We start from the raw sequence: 21,600 nt of genomic DNA, 5'->3' as shown, positions 1-21,600 counted from the left end.
AAAATAAAGTGTGGCCGGTGTAACGTGAACAAAGCCTCAGACAGCACGCTGCCTCACAGCAGAGCGGAGCTGCTGGCTTAAGTTGTCTGTTAGTGTCTGTGTAAGTGTGTGTGTTTGGCGAGTTTCAGGATCAAACCCTCATGTCGACAGAACCAGCACAGAGGAGACGACCACTGACAGGTGCTTCCTGTTGCAACCCAGCAGGTGCTTTGCATTCACACACACACAGGCAGATACTTTACCACCAAGACATGATTGTGCATGTACTGACACACACTTTGTTTTTCCCACCCCCACCATTCATTCCTCTCTGACACACAAGTTGTTTGCTACATGCTAAACTTAACTCTTATAGTTGCTGTGTGCGCGCATGGTTGCATTTCCTGCTGCAAACCATCCCTAAAGGTCCTCTTCAAAATACATGTGCGTCTTTACTGGCTGAACATTTTTCTGTTATCTGTTCACATTTCTGTGAAAGGTCTTTTACAACCTTTGGTCATTTTTCATAACTTAGCATGTACAACGTAGCATTAGCAATCATCTGGAAGCTGTCTACAACCATCTCATAGATAGAAGTCTATTCTTTCTCCTTTTATTTCTGTTTTAGTCTCTAAAACTGCTAATACTTAAACCACTGCCAAATCTAATATACAGTATTTCACACTAAAAAAAATACCTCCATTCAAATATAGTCTTCAAATATAAAATGTTCATTTAATGTTTTAAGTCACTTGGCCTAGAAGCATCCAGTTTAGTTTCAAAGCAGTTAAAATAATGTGGTTCAGATGAATGTTAAAGGGGAGCTGTGTTAATGCAGCACATTATTCAACACTTTGTCTAGATTTAGTGTATGTGGGATGATTTTAAACACAAGAAGCAAATAATCCAGAACAGAAACTATGAATAATAATTTAAAAAAAATTAGATGATGAAAATAAAAAAGAAATTGCAAGTATTTAGTTTCTTTTAAAAACACTATTACTGTTGTAAGGCTCAACCTGTATAATTATCCTTGAAATAAATAAGAGTGATTAATCATTTTCTTTTTTTTAAGCCCTCAAGGGAAGAATATATATAATCATTTGCTAGCATTGTAATTAAAAAAAAAAAAAAAAAAAAAAAAAAATCATAATCGTGACAGACTGAAAAAACTTATAATAAAATGGAAACAATACCAGAAAAGTAGGCTAAAGTGGAGCAGAGCTGACGTCAAGCTTTTGTTTTATTGATATATGAAAATAATTTCAAATACAGGCACGGAAACACAAATTAAAGGACATTATTAAAAGTACTGATAGATTTGTGGTAATGACAAACCCAGAAAAACAAAGATCCCACTAACTTCTTTTCTTTTCTGTTCTGTTCTTTTCTTTTTTTCTCTTTTCTTTTATTTTCTTTCTTTCTACAGGCATCTTTGCCTTTTCGTGACTACATGTAGTTAAATATTACAGAAATAAAAAATTCAGAGAATGAAAGTTTTTAACAGTTTTCAAAGGAAACACAAACATGTCAAACATATTATTTAATCAGTCATTTTGGTAAATAAAATTCTTTTTTTCAATATTGAAAAACAATCACATAAGGAGGGCCTGTCTTTATTATTCATTATTAATCACTTATTAGATTTAATTTATTTTTTTCTTCCATATGTATTTGATTCAAACAGTTTTTCTAGTAATATTATATTAAAATTGTTTGTTTAAATATTCTGATGATCAATAAATTGATCAAACGTTTTGTTTTTGTTTTTTTTTAAGTTTTATTATTTGTTGCATGAAAAGACAGGTCACATTCATCTTAAAATCCCACAATAACATTGTATCACATTTATTCTTTTTTCTTTTAATTACAAAGGAGAAAAAGAATATTGAAATATTTTTATTTATTTAATTCATTTTTAGTTGCCTGTATTTGACTGAAAAAACAATCAGAGCTTTGTACCAAACAGATGAGAGCATTGCCAGTAAATCAAAACAGGAAGCAGAATGTATTTACACTTGTAAACATCTAAACTTGCTTAATAATCTACAGTAAACATCTCAGTCTAAGTCTCTCTGTGAAAACAGCTGTAACTCCATAAAGATATTCTCCACGGCTCTAATTATTACAATATAAATTAACCTTTTACCAGAAAAAAAAAGTAGAAAAATGCAGGGAGTAAACGAAAAATATCTTGCAGTGACTTATTTCTCTTCCTTGTATCAAAAATTTATTTCATTATTTTTATCATCATCTTGGATTTCCGTGACATTTGAGCAGCCTCAACACTGTGTGTTAACGTTGGCCTGATATAGAGTTTGCTGATGTGGACCATAATCATCTGTAATGATAGTGAAATCGAGTGTTACAAAATACTCAATGAAACTATAGTTAATATTGAATATAGACTAGTAAAAAGTCCACAAACTGCTTTTCCTTCAAATTTTCTTCAACTAAAATATTATTTGGAGCACAAATGGGGAAAAAAGGGTTAAATATATGAAGAAAATGTCTGTTCCTTTTAAATGCATCTGAGAAAACAAAGTAGATATCGAGTCATTGCACACAGGAACTGAACAAGACTTTGTGATCTGCTTGTCTGGGGGCCCCGATAATCTGCCAGCTGGTTGGACCTCATAACTGCAGAGAAAAAGATCTCAAAATGAACACTCCCACCCTCCTCGGCGTGCAGTGTGTTCAGACCTGCTCCGAGGTCATCACTCAGCAAGTCTATTTTTCTCTTTTTATTTTCAATCGCAGGCTTCAACACAGCAGCACAGCCAATCGCCGACACAGCGCTATCAAAACAACAAGGCCGCTCGGCAAACTGGAGCTCCTCCATCTGTTTTAATACCCCACAACCAGTTCCCATGAGCTATGATGCCATATTTCCCAAATGGAAACAGAAGTCATGACGACAGGTCAAACGGATGTTTTTCGATCTGTATCTGTGGTCCTGACGGACCGTCTGAGGATTCCTGTACGCTTAGAATATGAGGTTGAAGTTAGTTTGGTCTCTGTCTCAGCTGCTCAGCGAGGGAACAGAGTGTAGATAAAGCCAGTTTACATAAATATTAGGCTGTAAGTGACAGGTGTGAGTTGAGCTTCTGCCCTAGTTAATGACAACACTGTGAGAGTAAAGCAAAAGCAGATAAATCCAGTTCCATGAGGATTAATCCACATTTTCCAACACAAAATTTTCAAGAGACATTGTTCTATATGTCTTTGAGTTGACAAACAGATATGAATTTTCTAAATCAAACCATTTTCATTTAGCCTTATTAATCAATATGTTTTTATAATTAATTTCAGTAAATGATAGAAAAGTTGAAGCTGTGATTTCCCGAATAATGTATCAACGTGAGGGCTAATATCAATTCTTATCATGGTGAACCTGCACAAAATGCGTTACTTAGGTGTCAAAATTTGCTATCAAACAAAACAATTCAATAAATAAATATGACACAAAATGTATATTTTTTTTAAATCTGTAAGACAAAAATGCTGTTTGACTCTTCAGACTTAAATTTTTTTTTTTAAAGAAAACAAAAATTTGATTATTGATAATTTACATAGCGCCATTACTATTGTTGGAAATCTTTTATCAGTGAGTTTTACCACTTTATATAAACTTGGTGCTTTACAAGTACTTCTTTTTGAAACCCAAACCAATACAAGAAGAATCAGATGGTTATTTTTCTCATTTAAGGGCAATTTTCTGGTATTTCTCTCCAGACTTGACAGATAAGCCTCTAGTTTTTCCTTAAACCTTCAAAAGAGTAATAAGTGGTTTGACAGTGTTTCCTCGATGATGGAAGATAAAAGTCAAAGCGACAGTTTTTAAGTATATTCTTTGCATTCTTGTTTTATTTTAATTACTCTTCTTCTTCAGGACTTTGAGTGGTGCACAGCAGAGCAGGAGCATGGGAAGCGAAAGATGGCATCTCTGTAGATTTAACATCATCGTCTTTGTGTGCGAGTGTGCGCGGCACCACTGATGTCTGAGCCTCATCCTCTTTCACGGTGAGCGTGTCTGTGCCATGAGGCTTGTTGTCAGTCAGTAGGTGGGGTGGGATGTACACAGTTTGAGTCTTTGTGTTCTCCCTGTGGCGGTGGTGGCTGTTTTGGGATACAGAAAGGCAGCGGCCCCTCTTGTCCTGCCCACGGAAGTTCCTAAGTTTGGGATTCCAGTGTTCCTGCCACTGGAGAGCCAGAGTGGAACGGTCCGCTACCAGGCGACTTTCCCCAGGGCTCCAACCCCGCTCTCCTTCATCTGCCCCAATAAGAAGGAATGTCCGACCCACTTGGAGGGCGGGGCAGCCGCAGCTGAGGTCACGGTCAGGAACCCAGAGGGACTGGGAGCCCCTGCGAACACGGGAGGTAGACCCTGTACGGAAGATGGTTTGGACAGAGATGGAGAACTGCCACCAGGGACCTGAACGCTCCATCGCTCTCACCTGCACCTTCAGCACTGACAAAGACACACAGAACATGCTTAAACATTTCTTAAATTCACCAGACTGACTTGATTTTACTTTGTTCTTGAGATACTTGGCCTCGCTAATAGTAGTTTAAATCAAAATGCTCGATTTTCCTTAAATTTTCTATAAAATATATACATAATGCTTTATAATGTGTTGATTGATGTTACCTTAGCGACATATATGCAGTTTTAAAATATTTTGTGATAGAACTTGATAAAAAGTCAGTAAGGAAGCAAAAACAGCACCAACCGTAATCCTTCAGACAATAAGTCTCCAAATTCATCCTGACTTTAACCTGAGAGGGCTGGCAGTATGAAACACACTCCTCCGCTGCAGCAGAGAAGGAAACAGTGAGGGAGAATGCAGCAAATGAGAAGGGTGTCATTTCATAGCATGGATATCAGCACATGTCTTTTCCCCTAATTACAATATGGCTGCTTCTATTTGTCATCACAGTATCCTCTGACTAACACATGATCCCAGCTGCAGCAGGTGGGACATTCCTTCAGCTGCCGCTAGGAGGGAGTGGTTAGCTGCTAAGTAAAAGCAGTAAGAGATGCTCAAAGCACTTCAAGGATCGTTCAAACGTACCCTCATGAAGGGTTTCATTCGACTTGTGAGGCGAAATCAACCAAAAAGAAAGGAAAAACTTTAATTTCAAGTTTTTATATTGTAAAAGCTGAAATGTTGTCCAGCCATCAGCAGAAATGGAGTCTAATTATGTTTAAATTGTGTTTCCTTTCATATTATTCTGCAACCTACCACATCACCGAATATGGAAAATTCATGAATACCTTCTTGAAGATGCTATTGACTCTTTTTTTTTTATTTTAAACTTAAACCTTCCTTATTGGCTTTATAGAGCTTTTCAATTCAATTCAAGTCAATTCAACTTTATTTATATAGCGTCAAATCACGGCAATGCCATCTCAAGACGCTTTACAGACAGAAGAAAGAAAACCATAATGAAAGCCAATTCATAATAGCCTATATAAGGAACCAACAGATTGAGTTGAAGATCCAACTCAATCTCCCATCCTGAGCAAGCACACTGGTGACAGTGGGAAGGAGCTTGACTGAAGAATAAATGAACATAAGAGTAAATAAACTAAAAGCTAATGGATTGAACAAAAGCATTGGTAATAAGCTAACAAAACATATATTTGATTTAACATGGCAATAAAGGAATTTAAAATTTGTTCAATTTGCTCTAAAAAAACATAACTGAGATATTTTTTCATTTCTAAACTTTTCCAGCAGGATTACCAGGATTCCCCACAATTAACATAAGAATATTACATGATGCACATTGCATGAAGATAGAAGTAATTATACAGCCAAGATTACAAGAAAGAAAAAAAAAAAAAACAACTGGTAGTTTTACTCACCTATGCTGTATTGAGGTTGGTACACGGGGGTGGGAGCAACCTCCTGAATCTCTGCAAGCATAAACACACTTTTGGAGAGGTGTCAGATACAGAGAGACACTTCAGGCAACCTACCTGGACTGTCAGTTTATTGGAGTTGTGTTTTATATGCGTTGTATTTCAACGCCTCCTGGAACATGGGCATGCCCACACCAAAGATAAGCAAATGTCAGAAGGATTGAGTGCTTGGCCCTTTTATGGTCTAGAAACATACTCTGTGAGTAGCGGTCAAACATGCAAACTTTACTTTTAGTAATTTAATAAGGTCAGACCTTCAGATCTTGTATGGTTTTGTCTTAAACATTAAGCAGAGTCTAGTGAAGTTATTCGCTCCCTATATGCGTGGATGTGTTCAGGAATGGAAATGACCTATGTGGTCGGCTGGACATACATTACCCAGGTCTCCTGTAAAAGTATGTGAGTGTAGCAGTTCGACCATATAAGCCAGCGCTATAGTCCTATGACTATTCTGTTTTCTCTGACACAAGTGGGCCACTGACACCCAACACCCTCATCCAGCTGACAGTACCCCACATTTAAAAGGCGTTGTGTGTTTGTATCTTCAGTACATATTAACGGTAATAATGATGCACTTTAAACTTGTATAAGCTGTTTCAAAGCAATAACCACACTGTGCCAAAATCTATCTTATTAACACATTTTATTTTGTGGATTAAAAAAATAAAACTAGATAAAATGTCAGTGTTAGATATACAGTGGTCTAAGCACAATTTATAAAACATTTTTGTATTTTTAGTCCAAATTATTGACTTGTAAACTTTCTGTTAGCAAACACAAAATTAACACAATGTTTAAATTACAACAGGGTGGTCCTATTCGGATGTTTTGAGGGTTACTTCAAGGTGCACTGAACTAGCTAAATCAGGCAAATAAACAGAAAACAACAAAACTTAGTTCAAGTAAAATGGCATGCCTCCTTTGGTCCAAATAACTGATCTCATTATGATGCCATGGTGAACCTTACAAGTCTGTATCAGCTATCATATATAGTTCATATTCTGTGCTTATTTTGCCTTTTCTCATCTAAATCTACACAACTCATAAATAAATAATCATCAGAATCCGTTATACTTTAAGTGATGTGCTGACAAATATGTCAGTTTATTATTGATTTGCTCTGCCGTCTGTTTTATCATGTAATCTGTGACAAAAATAATCTTAAGTAAAAAACACTGACAAGGTTAAATATTATGCTGGCCATGGAATTTCAAATAAATAGAATTTCCCTAACAGTAAGGTTGATATTTTGCACTCTGGCTTTTCATTATGGTGGTACAATCAGAGCATTTGGATCGGTTTGGCCCTGTATGGTCCTGGAAGAGTGTGGTTTACTTTCACATTTTACTTCCTTGCAACTGTTGAGTTGTAAGGATTAGTGTCTTTGTAAAGGTCAGCTGATCTGCTGCTCATGGTTGCATCAGAATCTGAATGGAAGGTTAAAGGGGACAAAGTATTTTCTTTTCCTGCTCCAAAAATATGGAACATCTGACATTTAAATGTTCAAGAGGCGTTTTCATTTTCTACTTTCAAAACGCATCTTAAAAATCTCTGTTACACAACAGATTTTGACCCAGTATGAGAAACCAATTTTATGATTTTAATTGTAAGACTTTGCCTTTTATTTCTGTTTTAGTTGTTTTTAATTGTGTTATTATTTTTCTATATTTTACTTCTTTAGTCTTTATTTAGTAATGATGTGCAAAACTTTGTTTCTGCCGTCAATTTGAGGAAGTGCTTTATAAATAAATTTGGCATGGTATGGTCAGGTTTTAGGTGTGTCTTGACAAAAATGTTAAAAATGCACCATGTTGCCAAAGAAGGTTAAATTTGGCATAATTTTATTTACATCTTCATAATATAGACTCATATTCTGTTGTTACTCATAAATTGCCAGGAAATGGGAAAAACAAACTTGTTTTTTAAGCCAAAACATAAAATGAGTAAAAATAAAATACATTTTATTGGAATATTCATTTTTTTATTTTAGTATTCATTATGTATTTTTTTTATTTACATTTTTTAAATTTATTTCATATTGAGTGAAAATAAATAAAATTCTGTTTGTGCTGCACACACACAATGTCAGCTATCGTCAGTCTTAGCTTAGGCAAGAATCCCCCTAGTTTTTTATCATCTAGCATACTGCTAAATTAAATAATATCCACAATAATCTGTCCTCTCTGAGTCTTTTTTTTTGTACACAATAGCAGGTAAAAAGCATTTTTCTTGCTTAACTGTAGCTAACTTATTGGCTAACTTTGTCTTGCTTTAGCTGTCTGATTGGCTAAATCAAAAGTTGTAGCTAAGGGCAGGATAATAAAAATAAATTTAATACTGTGAATCTCTTAATATATTTAAGGAGATAAGATAAAATACTTAGAAAAATTAAGATTTCAGCCTTATAACTGCATTGCTTTTGTCTGTCTGAGAAAGGAGCAGAAGTGTTGGCGGTAATGTTGGGGATAGAGAGATGCTATACATAGCCTGCGATGGTCTGGCAGTAAAAACAAACAAGGTTTTCTTTCACTCCCTCCTTTCACTGCGAGAGTTATGAGTCTGGGCCTTGCAAAGGGGAGTTTTGAGCCATGCAACAGGTGTGAAGCTCCTCTCCAACTCCCTATGTCACCTGACTGGGACTTACAAAGCCTTAATGCCTGTCGAATTGTCTGTACTCAATTCATTAGCCAGGGTTTTGCATACTAATTTGTGCTCATGACTGATTTTTGGTTCTGGCCAGTCATTGAGATAGGAGTAGCAACAATCCTCTTGATCTGACACTGATCCCTGATCAGTGGGATATGAGGTTTCCTTGTATCGTTGAGCTCATGTTAACGCTGCTGTGGAAACCGTCTCTAGGGATGACGAAAAGGAGATATGATGAATGATTGAGCTAAATTAGCATGGAGAGCAGCGGCACCTTTTAGATCTATCTAATTGATGGTAAAAGGCTTAAAGAGTTTGGTACACTTATTTAATTAATTTAGGCCATGAGCAAATGAAGCTGAAGGAAAGAGGTCACTTTGTCATGACTGTCAACAAATTATTAAAAGGTGGAATGACTTATGGGGGAAAAAAACACTTTTTGAAATCTGAGACTGATCATTGTTAACAGAAACCAACACTTTTTTCTCTTGAAAAAAATAAGCATAAACCCTACTCGCATGGTTTTACTTCCGCACTTGCAGTCCTCTTAATTTATCTGGGCTTGGGACCGGGCCTCAGTGATTGCTTATGTCCTTTGGGGCTGCAGAACCGCTGACATTCAGGTCGCAGGACCACCTGAGCCACCACCACCCTCAAAATTTTTCACAGACTAATCCTCATTAATAACTCGGTCTAAACTGACATTCTTAAAACAAGTCTCCTTCATTTTTACCAGACTTTGAATTTGTATTATTTCAGGTAATAAACTTACTGATGCAGGGCCGCAGAGGGGACTTGCCCTGTGTGTATCCTGGTGCGCAGCGGTTACACCTGAGCCCAGTCACTCCTTCTCGACACAAACACTGACCTGATGTTTGGTTACACCAGTGACCCACTGCCCCCAGAGGATGGCACTGACATGCTGGAAAAGAAAAGTGCAAGACCCTTGACACATTTGTAATCTATTTGCCAAACAGAGCCTCTCATGATCCTTATAGAGGATTGCCGAACAAACTCAACAACAGATTCTAACATGCTGTTATGTTAAGCTTGCCTCTTGCATTGTATGGGAACAAAAAACATGCACTTGGTTCTGTTTGTCCTACATTTTGGATAAGCTATATCAACAGCTTGCATGGGCATCTAATTGGTGTAAATTAAGCACTCTAAAGGCATGAAAAATGGCCCAAGGTGTTTCCTCTTAACGTGCAATTTTCTTTTGCTACTACAACCTCTACGACTTCTGCTTTCAGTAGGAAATCACACTAGGCGCACTGCTGCTGGTCCTCTCAGTCCGTGTGGCAAAACATTTTGGACTGCATGCAGTTGGCAGCAGATGTGCCCTGTGAACTTTTGCAAACTGGTGCAGATGACCAAATTTATGCCTCAAAGGCCTTGTGTTGCAGATTTAGACAGCAGGAATGTGCTTGTAGAGCATATAAGCATTAGCCTTTGACATTTTCACATAAAATATGCAATAAAACCAGCATTACTAAAAGAATGAGCTGAAACAAATATAAGACTTTGAAAAACCAAAACAATGAGATTCTTCATTAGCTCCTCAATAGGCGATGAAGCGGAGTAAAGTTACGTAGTATCAAATCTTAGTAAAAATACATGGCAATGGAGAGACAGAAAATATGATGAAGACCATCCAGTAGTGTCAAGACACAGATTTAACCATGAATGACAGCAAACATCTGTCTTCAAGGTTTGTCCTAGAGCGAAACAAGGACAATCCAGCTAAAACAAAATAGGGCTATACACAATACAGTCTCTTGATAGGTAAATGAAGACAAATCTCCAAGTGGGTAACACGAAAATATCCCATCACAGTATGATTTCCTGGTGCTTTTAGAGAAGATGGATGATGTTAACCCAAATTCAGACAAATGTTGTGTCCTGATCAATTTCCTTCAGCATATGCTATGGTGTGTATGAAGATTAATGCCTGGATTTATCATGGTTTATACAGCTAGGCTTTTTATTTACCACAGCTATTACAGAATAAGACCAGATTAAAGTAGACAGATGGAAAAAGGAAGCCACACTTCAGTGACTCTGGTCTCACTGGGATAACATTTACGCACATCCTTACAATGAATCCAAACAGCCTGACTGGAGAAAATGAGTATCACCACTTGCCTCTGAATACTTACTCTGTGAAATATAGCATCAATAAAGTAAAGCTAAGATGTAATATTGCATGGTGACACTGTGTATATTCAAGTTTCAGCTTCTTCATGCTTGAATAGTGATAAAATATGAGGATATTTAATCCTGGCTAGTGTTGTTTTTCGTCCATGCATATGCACTAAGAAGAAAGAGCCCATTTACTTTGGATATATTAGGCTTGTTTTCAAGCCTGCACTTGAGCATGCCACAGTGTCACAGTCACTTGTGACCCGTCAAGGGTCAGGAGTCATGGCAGATGCCTGCTGGTGGTAACGATGGGGATACAGGTGGCAGCTTAGTGAGTGTCTTTTTCTGTGTGCAATGCTAACAGGAATAGCTGCCCATTATTACAACGTAGACTATAAACACTTCAGTATGCTAGGATGGAGACACATTGGCCATTTAAACGTATAAAATATACCTGCCAAGCAAGGCCGGATTATCCAATGGGTATTGTGGGCACAAACCCACACCCACTTGGGGCCCATGTTGGGCCCATGTGGGGCAAACACCAGCAGTTTGGACACAGTGTCTAGTTTATTGCTATTGGTACCATTGGCTGAAATGTAATTTCACAGAGTATCATTCACAATTTTCACAATGTTGCTGTGGGCAAGGGGCCCCTTGGAACACTCTGGGCCCAGAAGCCTGTGCACTTTTAATCCAGCCCTGCTGCCAAGCACCCTTTCCCGTTCACCCATCACACATACAGCAAACACACACATCTCGTTACTGACGTTGACAGGCCTTGCGATTGTTGAGTGGCTTGGTATGGTCGCGGGTGTATCCGTTCTGGCAGTACTGGCAGTGGCGTCCAGCAGTGTGGTGCCGACACTTCTGGCACACACCTCCACTGCGCCGACCCGACTGCTGAAACACCTCCATGCTGAAGCGGCATTTGTTTGAATGGCCGTTACACTCGCAGGCTAAAACAAACGACAAATACCAATTAAGGAAAATATTATTGTTGCAGCATACATGAACTGAGTGAGCCCAGTGAAGACTGAGGAGGTAATTATTGTACTGGGTAATGATGTAACAATAAAAATATAGTCATGAAACACAGATAAAACGGCCGATTGTAACAAATACTCTTTTTTTTTTTTTTCTGCATGAGGAACCATCTTTTCAAAACTTGGGGCCAAAACTCAAATTTTCTGACAAATTGTACACTGATGACAATTGTCCATCCATAAGATTCTAGTATTTGCACGCTTGTTTTCATGGTTGCAGGGCAGAAAATCCATATAACAAATTTAGGTCTCAGTCAGACTTACGGGTGAAACTGGAGAATGTTAAAATCTAATTTAAAAGTAACACAAACTTTCCTTTGTTTTTTTTTAATGGTCTGTATTTATAAAGTTTTATAAACTCAATCTTTGGCTTTTAAATAAAACTATTTTTTGCAACTATGCCTCATGGCACTAAACTGTACATGACAAGAAAGCATCTTTCTTTTCCGTGTAAATGGTGCCACAATGGTCAGGAAGATGCTTTTGTGGGATGAGCAGCAGAGTTGAGTGTGTGGATTGCCCCCAAAAAAACTTGTCAAATCTTCCCTTCCAACGCCAAATAGCTTATTATGCTGTTGGCTGTTGTTTGTTTTTATTTACTGGATCAGCATGGTGTTCTCTGCATCTTCTCCATACTTCAACTGTAGAATTTAACTGCTGTAGGAAAAATTTGGACTCACTGTGGCAGTCCTGAAGGTGAAAGATACTCAAAGCAAGTGTCTTGGCAGCCCCCAAGACATTGAAGATTGGCTGTGTGCTGTTTATTACTGATTGTCTGGGCATAGAACCATTAACCATGTTTTCCCACAAGCCTTGGCTTCAAATCTGTCGAAGATTATCTATGGTCCTTAAGTGCTGAAAGGTTAAGGAAACAGTCTTTTTGTGATGTTGTCTTTGTCTCTGACATGCACCATTTGATGGAACTTGGCTTTCAATTGAGATAGTACCAAAGCTCACTCCAGCATCTTGACTTTGTAGAACACCTGCTTCATGTTGCCTGATGACACGGTGCCTATCCAGTGTAGCCAGTTGTGGCATGTTAGGAGCAGATGCTAACTGACTGCTGTTGCAGGGGTCAACGCTCACAGATGCTGCTAATCAGGCACCGATCGGGCAACTGATTGTCAGCAAATGAGGCACTAGGAGCCCAATACAAGAGTCAATAGCAGGAAACACTGTATAGCATTGGTAGAGAAGACTTGATATGTTTTCCAGCCCACACACTCAACTCTGCTGCTCATCCCACAAATGCATTTCTCCAATTTAATTGGTTCCATTAACAAGAAAAAGAAACAAACTTTCTAACAGTATAAGATTTGCTGAGAAGAAACGCAACAGCAAAGAAATAATCCACCAAACACAAATGTTCTTCCTTTATTTGTTTTTTTTTTTTTTTGCTAAATTTAGTTATTATTTAGTTTATAGTGAAGATAGACATGAACACAAAGCTCTGCAGAAGATTTCATAGCGCTGACATACAAGATTCAAAGAATTTTACTGAAGGAGTTACGCTGTGGTTTCTTTTAACCACTACATATGTTACACAATACTTTCAACAGGCAGAAAAATGTATCTCTTTTGGTTTGTGTTTCAGGAAAAGATGTTCTATGAATCAATATGAACAAACCGCTCTGTAAAATCCATCAGTATATAGATGGAAATAAAATGGGAAAACCTGATGTTTGTAAGTGCTACAGATGTGGAGATTTTTCACCAAGAATACATTTTTAACTGTGCTAAATTTGAAAGGTATTTACTGTAAAAAAAACATGCTTTTTTATTTATCCCATTTTCATTATTGTAAAACAGACAAAATACAGTAAAACATTCAGCTATATGTCTGTGGGCCTTTTTCCTGAGTAAATACATTTAAGACGGTGTGAAGTTTTAATAAATGAAGAACTTTCTTTATCTTAAAGACACATTTCATAACTTTCTGACCTTAAAACTGGCTTTTCAGAATCGTTGGAAGACAAGGTGAGATTAATAATGTGTATTTCTGGCGCCACTGCAGCCAGTTAGCATCCTGATGCTGAGAAAATGCACTATACAATTTTTTCATCCAGGACGCTGCGCGACGTTGCAGCAAAGTTTCGCTCCACATGCTAGAAAACAAACATTAGCACACTGGCTGTTTGGAACACACACTGTCGCTGATTTCACAAAGAAACACAAGAAATTTAAAAAAGAGAAAAGCAAGAGTGATTGTAAGGTTGTCTTTACAGGCTGAAGAGAGCTAACAGGTCATGTAAGATGTAAGACAGATGCCAAATTAGCCGTCAATAGGGGGCGAGTCGCTGGAAAAATGGCAAAAGTTCTGCAGTGTGTCTTTAAAGTTACTTTTATATCACTCAAACAGAAACCAGGACTTACCAACACAAGGGTTTGGGTGGGTGGGTGTAGATCGATGCCATGGTCTGTCGAAATAGAAATCCTCACACACATCACAGTCTGGCCCTGCTGTGTGATGCTCACACACACACACTGCGCGACCCGTGTCATCGCGGCGACACCTGGATGCGTGTCCGTTACATTTACACCTGCCTCCGACTTGCAGGTCAGCGAGAGCTAGAAGAGTTCGTGCAGGAGAGGTAAAACCAGAAGGTTGCTCCACTTGTCCGTTTCTAATGCTTTGTTTTATGTTGAGATTATTGTTCCTCCTCTTCCTCAGTTCTCGCCCTCTGTTTTTCCTGCCCCGCCCTTCAACTGTCCAATTACAACCTCTGTTAGCACAGGGTGCCCACTGATTATTTTCCTTCTTGCGGCCATGTGCTCTGCCTTTCCCGCTTCTCTTTGGCACAACAAGTGAGTCCATGTTGAAACCATCCTCTCCTTCCTTGCTAGTCACATTATGAACATATTCATCTCTAACTGACCCTTTATGGCGGCCCTCTCTAACTCTCTCTTCTTTGCTTCTTCCTCTTATCTCAGAGTTTTTTCTCTCTCTGTCAAAAAATGCCAGTGTATTATCTCTATTTAACTTGTCCACCTGATCCCCAGTATGGCCCTTGACGTCCGATCTCCACTTCAGAACTTTTGTCTCTCTGGTGTTATGTGAACCATCAAGCCATTGTGCCTCGTCTTTTATTTTATCAAAGATGTCTACAACATCTCTGGACACCTTGTGAAAGACCACGCGGATGTCTGTAGCTGTTACCCAGTCTTGGAGGGTGGGGCTGTAATCAAAATCTGGAGAGGATGGTCGTCCATCTAGAGTAGAAAAGGCAAGCACCATGCTGCCCCGCTGCCTCTGAAGGGGCCGAGGATCTGAGCAGAGGGCCTCTGTCTCCTGGTGTCTTGTTTGAGCAATGGACTGAGGGGGCTGCTTGAAGTACCGTAAGCAGTCGCTGGAGTAGTGCTGCATTGGCCTCCAGGTTCGTCCATAGTCCATTGATTTGAGGATGGAGATGGCGATAGGGTCTGACGGCTCCCCGTGGTTGCAAAACTGCAGACTTATGTAGGTGATTTCAAAGCGGCGCCCCAGTGGCAGAGTGAGGACCCAATCTCCAGTGTCAGCCCCAGTATGAGCCATCCAGCAGGTGAGGTTGTGGGGGTTGTGGAGGTCCGTCAAGGTGGTGACGTTGCCATCAGAATCTGGCCCATATAGCGAGTGGCTGACGTTGACCGCAACTCCATAGGCAGCATTGATGAACTCTGACAGGCAGTGTCGCATTCGCCCATTTGAGTGGTAGCAGGGGTCATGAGGTGATGTCCAGCTCAACGGGGTGTGGGAGAAGGAAGAGGAGATGGGGGACGGAAGGAGGAAAAGGAGGAAGAGTCGGAGGAAAACAGGAATGACAGAAGTGGAAAGGGGAGGGGAAAAGGATTGGAACATCATGTCATCGAGCCTGTGGGGCAAGAAAAAAAAAGACCATTTTTAAGAGAAGTCCATATGCATTATACCATAAATGCAGAAAAACAAACTGATTGATTTATATGATGGGCATTTCAAGAAGAAGAAGGAAATATAAGATCGGACACCTGTGCCTTTATTACAAGCAGATGATACCAGAAAACGGCATCACTTCACCTCACTGGCTCGCCGTGGATGCCAGTAAAGACCTCATCTTGTAAAAATGTAATTCAGCTCTTTACAGCAGTGTCAACCACTGTTTTGAACCCATAATCTTGACAACCTTTAAGAAGGTATTCATCTTAAAACTCCCCTCAACCACAAAAAAAGATGAGTGAGGGTGAAGAGGGGCACGCACCCAGCAGGTCTGTCTGCAATGACAAAAAACATGCCCGACAGCTGGAGCTAAACCCTGAGCTGGACCACATCCATCACTTTTATTGCTCTCTTTTCAAATCGTTTTACCGTCGGTCGGGGCTGCAGGCTAGCAAAACCAATGCGCATGAGCAGTGTGTCATGTCATGGTCAGAATAGAAGACATGAGAAAATGGAGAGAGGGACGATGGGAGGGCAAAGAAGGGTTGGAGATTAGTTTTAAGGATGGTAGGAAAGATTTATAGATTGAAATGCGTGTTCAATTTGAGCCCCTACTTTGTTACTTCCGTGGCGAATACAAACTCAGTCTTGTGTAAGTCCAGAGTGCGAACAAATCCCTTCCCGTTTCTTACAACTGGTGCTAACTGTAAATTATTATTCTGTCAGAATTTGTGGCAGAGGGCTTTGTTTTTGTACGCAGGAAAACTGAACAGTCCCTCGACTTTCTGTGGAACCTGTGATTTATTGCCTTTTTCTACTGTTCGCACAAACCCCAGAAGCACATTTCTTGTTTCCTGTGAAGAAATTTCAACACTTTCCTGCTCATCTTTTGGGAAATTCTTATTTCATTGGTTCATTTTGTCAACCGTCACCACCCTTCTTGTACGTTTTCAAACAACTTTCTCTCTGGCTCTTATCTGCCTGCTCGTCTATCACCTGCCCCCTTCATTCTGCTTTGGGAATATTCTTAACTGCTCTGAGATTGATGATGTTCTAACAAGCGTTTGACACTGACAGCAAAGTCAGCAGGGCTGCATAAACCAAACTTGTAGGAGAGGACGGAGCTGAGAGCCTCTCCGGCCTCGTCATCCCGCTCAATTAGCCAACGACCGAAATATAAGGCTTCCCTTTGGGACCACACAGCTCTGGCCATGGCACTCCCTCTGCTGCCTCGGACAAACTGCTCCGCTACTGACCTCCAAAAGCTAACGGAGGGCTTAAAGGTGAATCAGCTAAATCTGGTCCTGGACAAAAGGTGGGGAAGATTGGGGTCTATTTGCCGGCTGTGTTTTGTGGTGTTGCTACAGGAAACACTACAAGTGCAGTGATGAGTGGTCTGACTGTGACCCTGGTCCCACAGAGTCACATTCCTGGGGTCCAGAATGCCTCAGCTAGCCATTCCTAGCATGTTGAGACATGCCCCACGGGAACCTGAATGCACTGATAAGAAGCAGGACTTATAAGTTGATGGGTGATTAATTAGTTCTCAGGTTTCATTTGGTGTCAGTGTCCTGATCACGTAAGAAAGGAAGACAACTTCAAAGAGAAAAGCAGGGAAAAGGTTACAAGACAACCCCAGGAAGCGGTGCAGTGTGGGGATCATACGGCAGAATTCATTCTGGCCGGGGGATTTGGAGCAAGTGTAGGCAGGTGGGGATGTACGCACACACACACACATGGCAAGAGGAGAAAGCGGGAGGTTGTTTAACATTCCCCCTGACATGCACTTGCTCTTGTCTTTGTCACATTACAAGTCTAATTAAACATTGGCCCATTACGAAGGCTTTGATAAATGGATGCTCATCTGAGAGAGGCCCCTGAGGTTTTTAATGCGCCCCTCAGTGCCAAATCCAGACTCTCTCCTCATACGAAACCAGATCATCTGTCTGGCACCTCCAACCGAACCCAGAGGATCCAGTTTCGGCAGTTTTTCTCTGCTGCTTTCCTTAAATTCACACAGTGCATCAGAAGTAAGTGTTGAAGACGAATGGCGTTCCCTATTAAAGTGTGTTTTGATGAATACAGCATTGCTTTTTCTATAATTCATATTGGTTGTCAACCTATTTGTAACAACCGTATCTCCTACAGTTTTATAATTAAAAAAAGCCAACATAAACGTAGAAATCATTGGTAAAACTCTATGCGCAAATAAGGTGATGCTGAAGCAGTTTGGCAGAAACGTGTCTTACGAAAAGTTAAAACAGCCAAATTGTGGCATGATGAGATCAACAACATCTCCAGCGGGTGAGCTTTCGAAGCAGCTATGCTTGGCCGGTCAGGGGCTGGAAAAGTACTTGCTGACAACCTGGGGGCATGTTTACAGCATAGCCGAACAGATGAGGAGCGAGGAGAGCAACGCTCATGTTCATGCTCCGATGTCCTTTCTTTTCTCTTTTTTCTCTCCCAAATGTGATTCTCCTATTCTTCATTCAGATGAAATGTGTGTTGAGTTGCAAAGAGTGAAGATATCAAAGGCAGAAGCTAAAGCCTGGTTAAATAGCAAAAATGTGTGCATATTTTATATATATATATATATATATATATATATATATATATATATATATATATATATATATATATATATATATATATATATATATATATATATATATATATATATATGTATATATATATATATATATATATATATATATGTATATATATATATATATATATATATATTTTTTTTTTAAATGAATGCACTGAATTATTTTTTTTTTAAATTAACAAACTGAATTAATGGAAACAGGTAAAAAATATTTGCAGAAATATACAGACAAATGTATCTGTACTGGTTTAACAGCATCAGGGGGAATGTGAACGTAACACTTTGCTGCTGTGCAGTTTCCTTAGATGAAGTCAGATTTTTTTTGTCATTGTTCTTGTGGTTTATTCTTCTGGAAGCCGCATGCTCATGTCATGTATGTCTTAATGGGGAGGTGAAATAAGTACCAATACTAAAATCTTGAATTAGAAATGCTATTCTCTGAAGTGTGTTTTTAACAGGACATGGACTTTTCTCGTCATCTCAAAGCTGACATGTTGGTTCCTCTCTTGCAAACCTGTTAAGTTGCTGCTGACCTGTTCACTCTTAAGCGCTGTGGTCATATCATGGATCTGGAGCACTTCTGTGGAGCAGATGAGCTGGATTTGGCCTGTCTCACACATTTTAACATTCTTCGTCATGGACAGCAGCTCCGGTCGGCCAGACGGAGGCAAATGTCAAACTCAAGCTGGCCTGCTATTGTGATGGCTTTCAAAAGACCAAATCGTGTAAATAAACACCAGATATGTGCAATCTTATAAGGCAGATAGTCGCTGGGAATATTTCCAAACGGTCCGTATTTCGGCTCTGTTCCAAGACACGGAGCCTTTAAATAAATGTGATCAATTATATAAGCTCTCTCTTTCAGCCTGTACGTTTGAAGCTGCACCAAGGCACCTGTTGGCGCATGTTACCAAACTGACACCTTTGTTAATTTGCAATTGTCCTCAGCCCCGTCAGAAATACAACACTCAACTCTGGGTGAGAAGAGGACGTTCATGCATGCGGTCTGTATTCCCAAACTGCATTCCTGCCTGGCCAGTCAAAGCCCATGTGTGTGTGTGTGTGTGTGTGTTATTCCACACGGAGCAGATTCCAGGAGTTCTGTTTTAGGTGTAATAATCTAATTTTAGTGGGGCTGCCCAAGAGGTGGCAGCGTCAGACAGCACAAAATGGATTATCGCTGCTTGTATCTTTAGCTAAAGGCCTCTGTCCTTCAAGTTTGCACCTCCAACAAACTGCCACTTGGTACACATGCAAGGCCCCCCAGGAGCCGAGTCAGAAGGTGCTTTTGACTCTGCATTGATCCATGCTGGAGCTTTGCTTGCTTTATTTTTAAATTTAAAAAAAACAAAACAAAACACATGTTTAACTCTTGATATTTAAAGGTGATTTTCCTTGCAAATCTCCCCCCTTTACAGCCTCATACAAGTTGGCAAGAGGCTCCAGTCAGCTCCAGCTTCACATGATGGTATTGAAAAACAGATGGAGATGAAATCATTGTGATCCTATGTTGAAGTCCAGCCAAAGGCAACCACGGGCAAGATGGTAGGAAAAAAAATGTAAAAAGAGAGAAAACCACCTCTGGTTGCAATAGTGTGTCAATTAAATCCCAGTACGACAGGTTGATAATTAGAATCAGGCGGTAAAATAAACCCAAACACCGCGGGGCTGAGTCTGATATGAGCACCAAAACAAATAAAAAACACCTATTACTTATGTCAGCTAATTTATTATCGACAAAGATTTTTTAAGAAGATTATAAAAAAGTAAACAAGCGGAACAGCTTGTTTTTATTAACTTGTGCAACAGCAGACTGTAAAATTCTTGTAATTGAAAGAAAGAAAGAAAGAACAAAAGAAAGAAAGAAAGAAAGGCATATTCTCTTGTGAATATGAAGAGCTGCAGGAATGAAGAAAAAGTGACCTTAAAAAGACAAATAGCCTGAAGCCAGTCGCATGTTTTAACCCAACACTGTTCCCTCACTTGCTGCGGTTCATTAAACATAAATGTTTATCATATTTAGTCTGGTTACTTTGGCAAAAGCTAAGAGTGAAGCCCAGACTGTAATTGCTTCAGTTCAGAAGAGCTAATTGCACTTGTTGAATAGAAATTGGCTGCAGTCAGTTAGTTTTATCTGAGAGAGAAACAATAATATTTATACAGGGAGGCAATCGGGCTGATCAAACAACTAAAATCAGATGTTTAATGTTTATAGTTAGGCTTGTGTGTGATGGCATTTAGGATTAATTATAGGCAAGGTCAGTTAACTAGACTAAATGTAGTATGTTGTTTTATTTAGTCATTATGTTGTTTTTAAGTTTGATATGCAGCAAGAACTTTTGAAACAAAAACTACACCCTAAAATGCAACAATATAAGGTATTTTAAAGAAAAAGTAATCAGCTCAGCTGTTTCTTCTTCTTCTTTTTATTATTAACTGTTAACTGTTATTACTAACATTAATAGTATTTATTTTACATATATGTAAACTTTTAGCATTATTTTGCAAACATTAATAAATCATTTGCTAAATGTAAAGGATAAACTAATAAAAAAGAAAGAGGAAAAACCTAACTAAAACCGCATTTCACTAAAAAAATGATAATGATAAAACAATCGCTAAAGGATGAAAACTTGCTGATCTTGTGTTATATCAGACAATAACACAGTTAATCTGTTTGCCTTTAAAATTTTTACCATATTTCCTTATCCAAATAATCAATTTATTGGCCCTATTTTGCAATTAGAAGTCCTTAAATTTCAGCATTATCGCACTTTTATCTTTCCATGCGCAGTTTAACAGAAAAAACCTCAACAACTCAGCCATCAAGGCAGCTTTAACCTTTAACATGGTTTTAAAAAGAAAAGAAAAGAAAAGAAAACATTTCTAAAGCTCACCATGTGCCTCCCAGCGAGTCTCCTTCTCCCTCTGCCCCCGCGGTGCCTCCTGATCATCCGTAGCAGCGCAGCCAGTGTGCGCACATCCAGCTCGTCCGCAGAACCGCAGCTCGGAGCACAAGACAGGCGCACTGAGAGGGCGCGATACAAAGGTTTACTGAGGGAGGAGGAAGAGGAGGAGAAGGAGGAAGAGGTGGAGGGGGGGGGGGGGGGGGGGGGGGGTTGTAAATTAACGGGATCAGCTGGGAGGTGTCTGTCCCAGCAACTAAGAGCTGCGTAAAGAGAACGCACCTCAAGCTTTGGTGCAAAGCAAAACGTACCAGCAATACTCAATTTATGTCAGTGACTCAGACACAAGTCAGAGTGCAGTTTACTGATGGCTTCAGTTTTAAATAGTCTGAATTAGATTTTTGTAGTTTGACTCAGATAATAACAGAGAAAACATCTCAGTATATTTAAAACTG

The 21,600-nt window shown here is 39.2% G+C and overlaps 1 protein-coding gene across 1 annotated transcript; it reads right to left on the bottom strand.

Moving 5' to 3' along the window:
• Positions 1-1,193: 1,193 nt before the first annotated feature.
• Positions 1,194-21,274, bottom strand: ntn5 (netrin 5). Its single transcript, XM_079257651.1, has 7 exons — positions 21,137-21,274; positions 14,116-15,590; positions 11,467-11,655; positions 9,327-9,476; positions 5,852-5,902; positions 4,713-4,793; positions 1,194-4,450 (listed from the first exon to the last, which is right to left on the bottom strand). Exons 2-7 carry the CDS (start codon positions 15,578-15,580, stop codon positions 3,855-3,857), a joined length of 2,532 nt encoding a protein of 843 aa, XP_079113777.1. The 5' UTR covers positions 15,581-15,590; positions 21,137-21,274; the 3' UTR covers positions 1,194-3,854.
• Positions 21,275-21,600: the final 326 nt, after the last annotated feature.

This window comes from Telmatherina bonti, assembly GCF_933228915.1.
Source record: "Telmatherina bonti genome assembly, chromosome: 18".
NCBI classification, from domain to species: domain Eukaryota; kingdom Metazoa; phylum Chordata; class Actinopteri; order Atheriniformes; family Telmatherinidae; genus Telmatherina; species Telmatherina bonti.
Note: the sequence above shows the minus strand (reverse complement) of the source record. Positions and strands in the feature narration are given on the sequence as shown.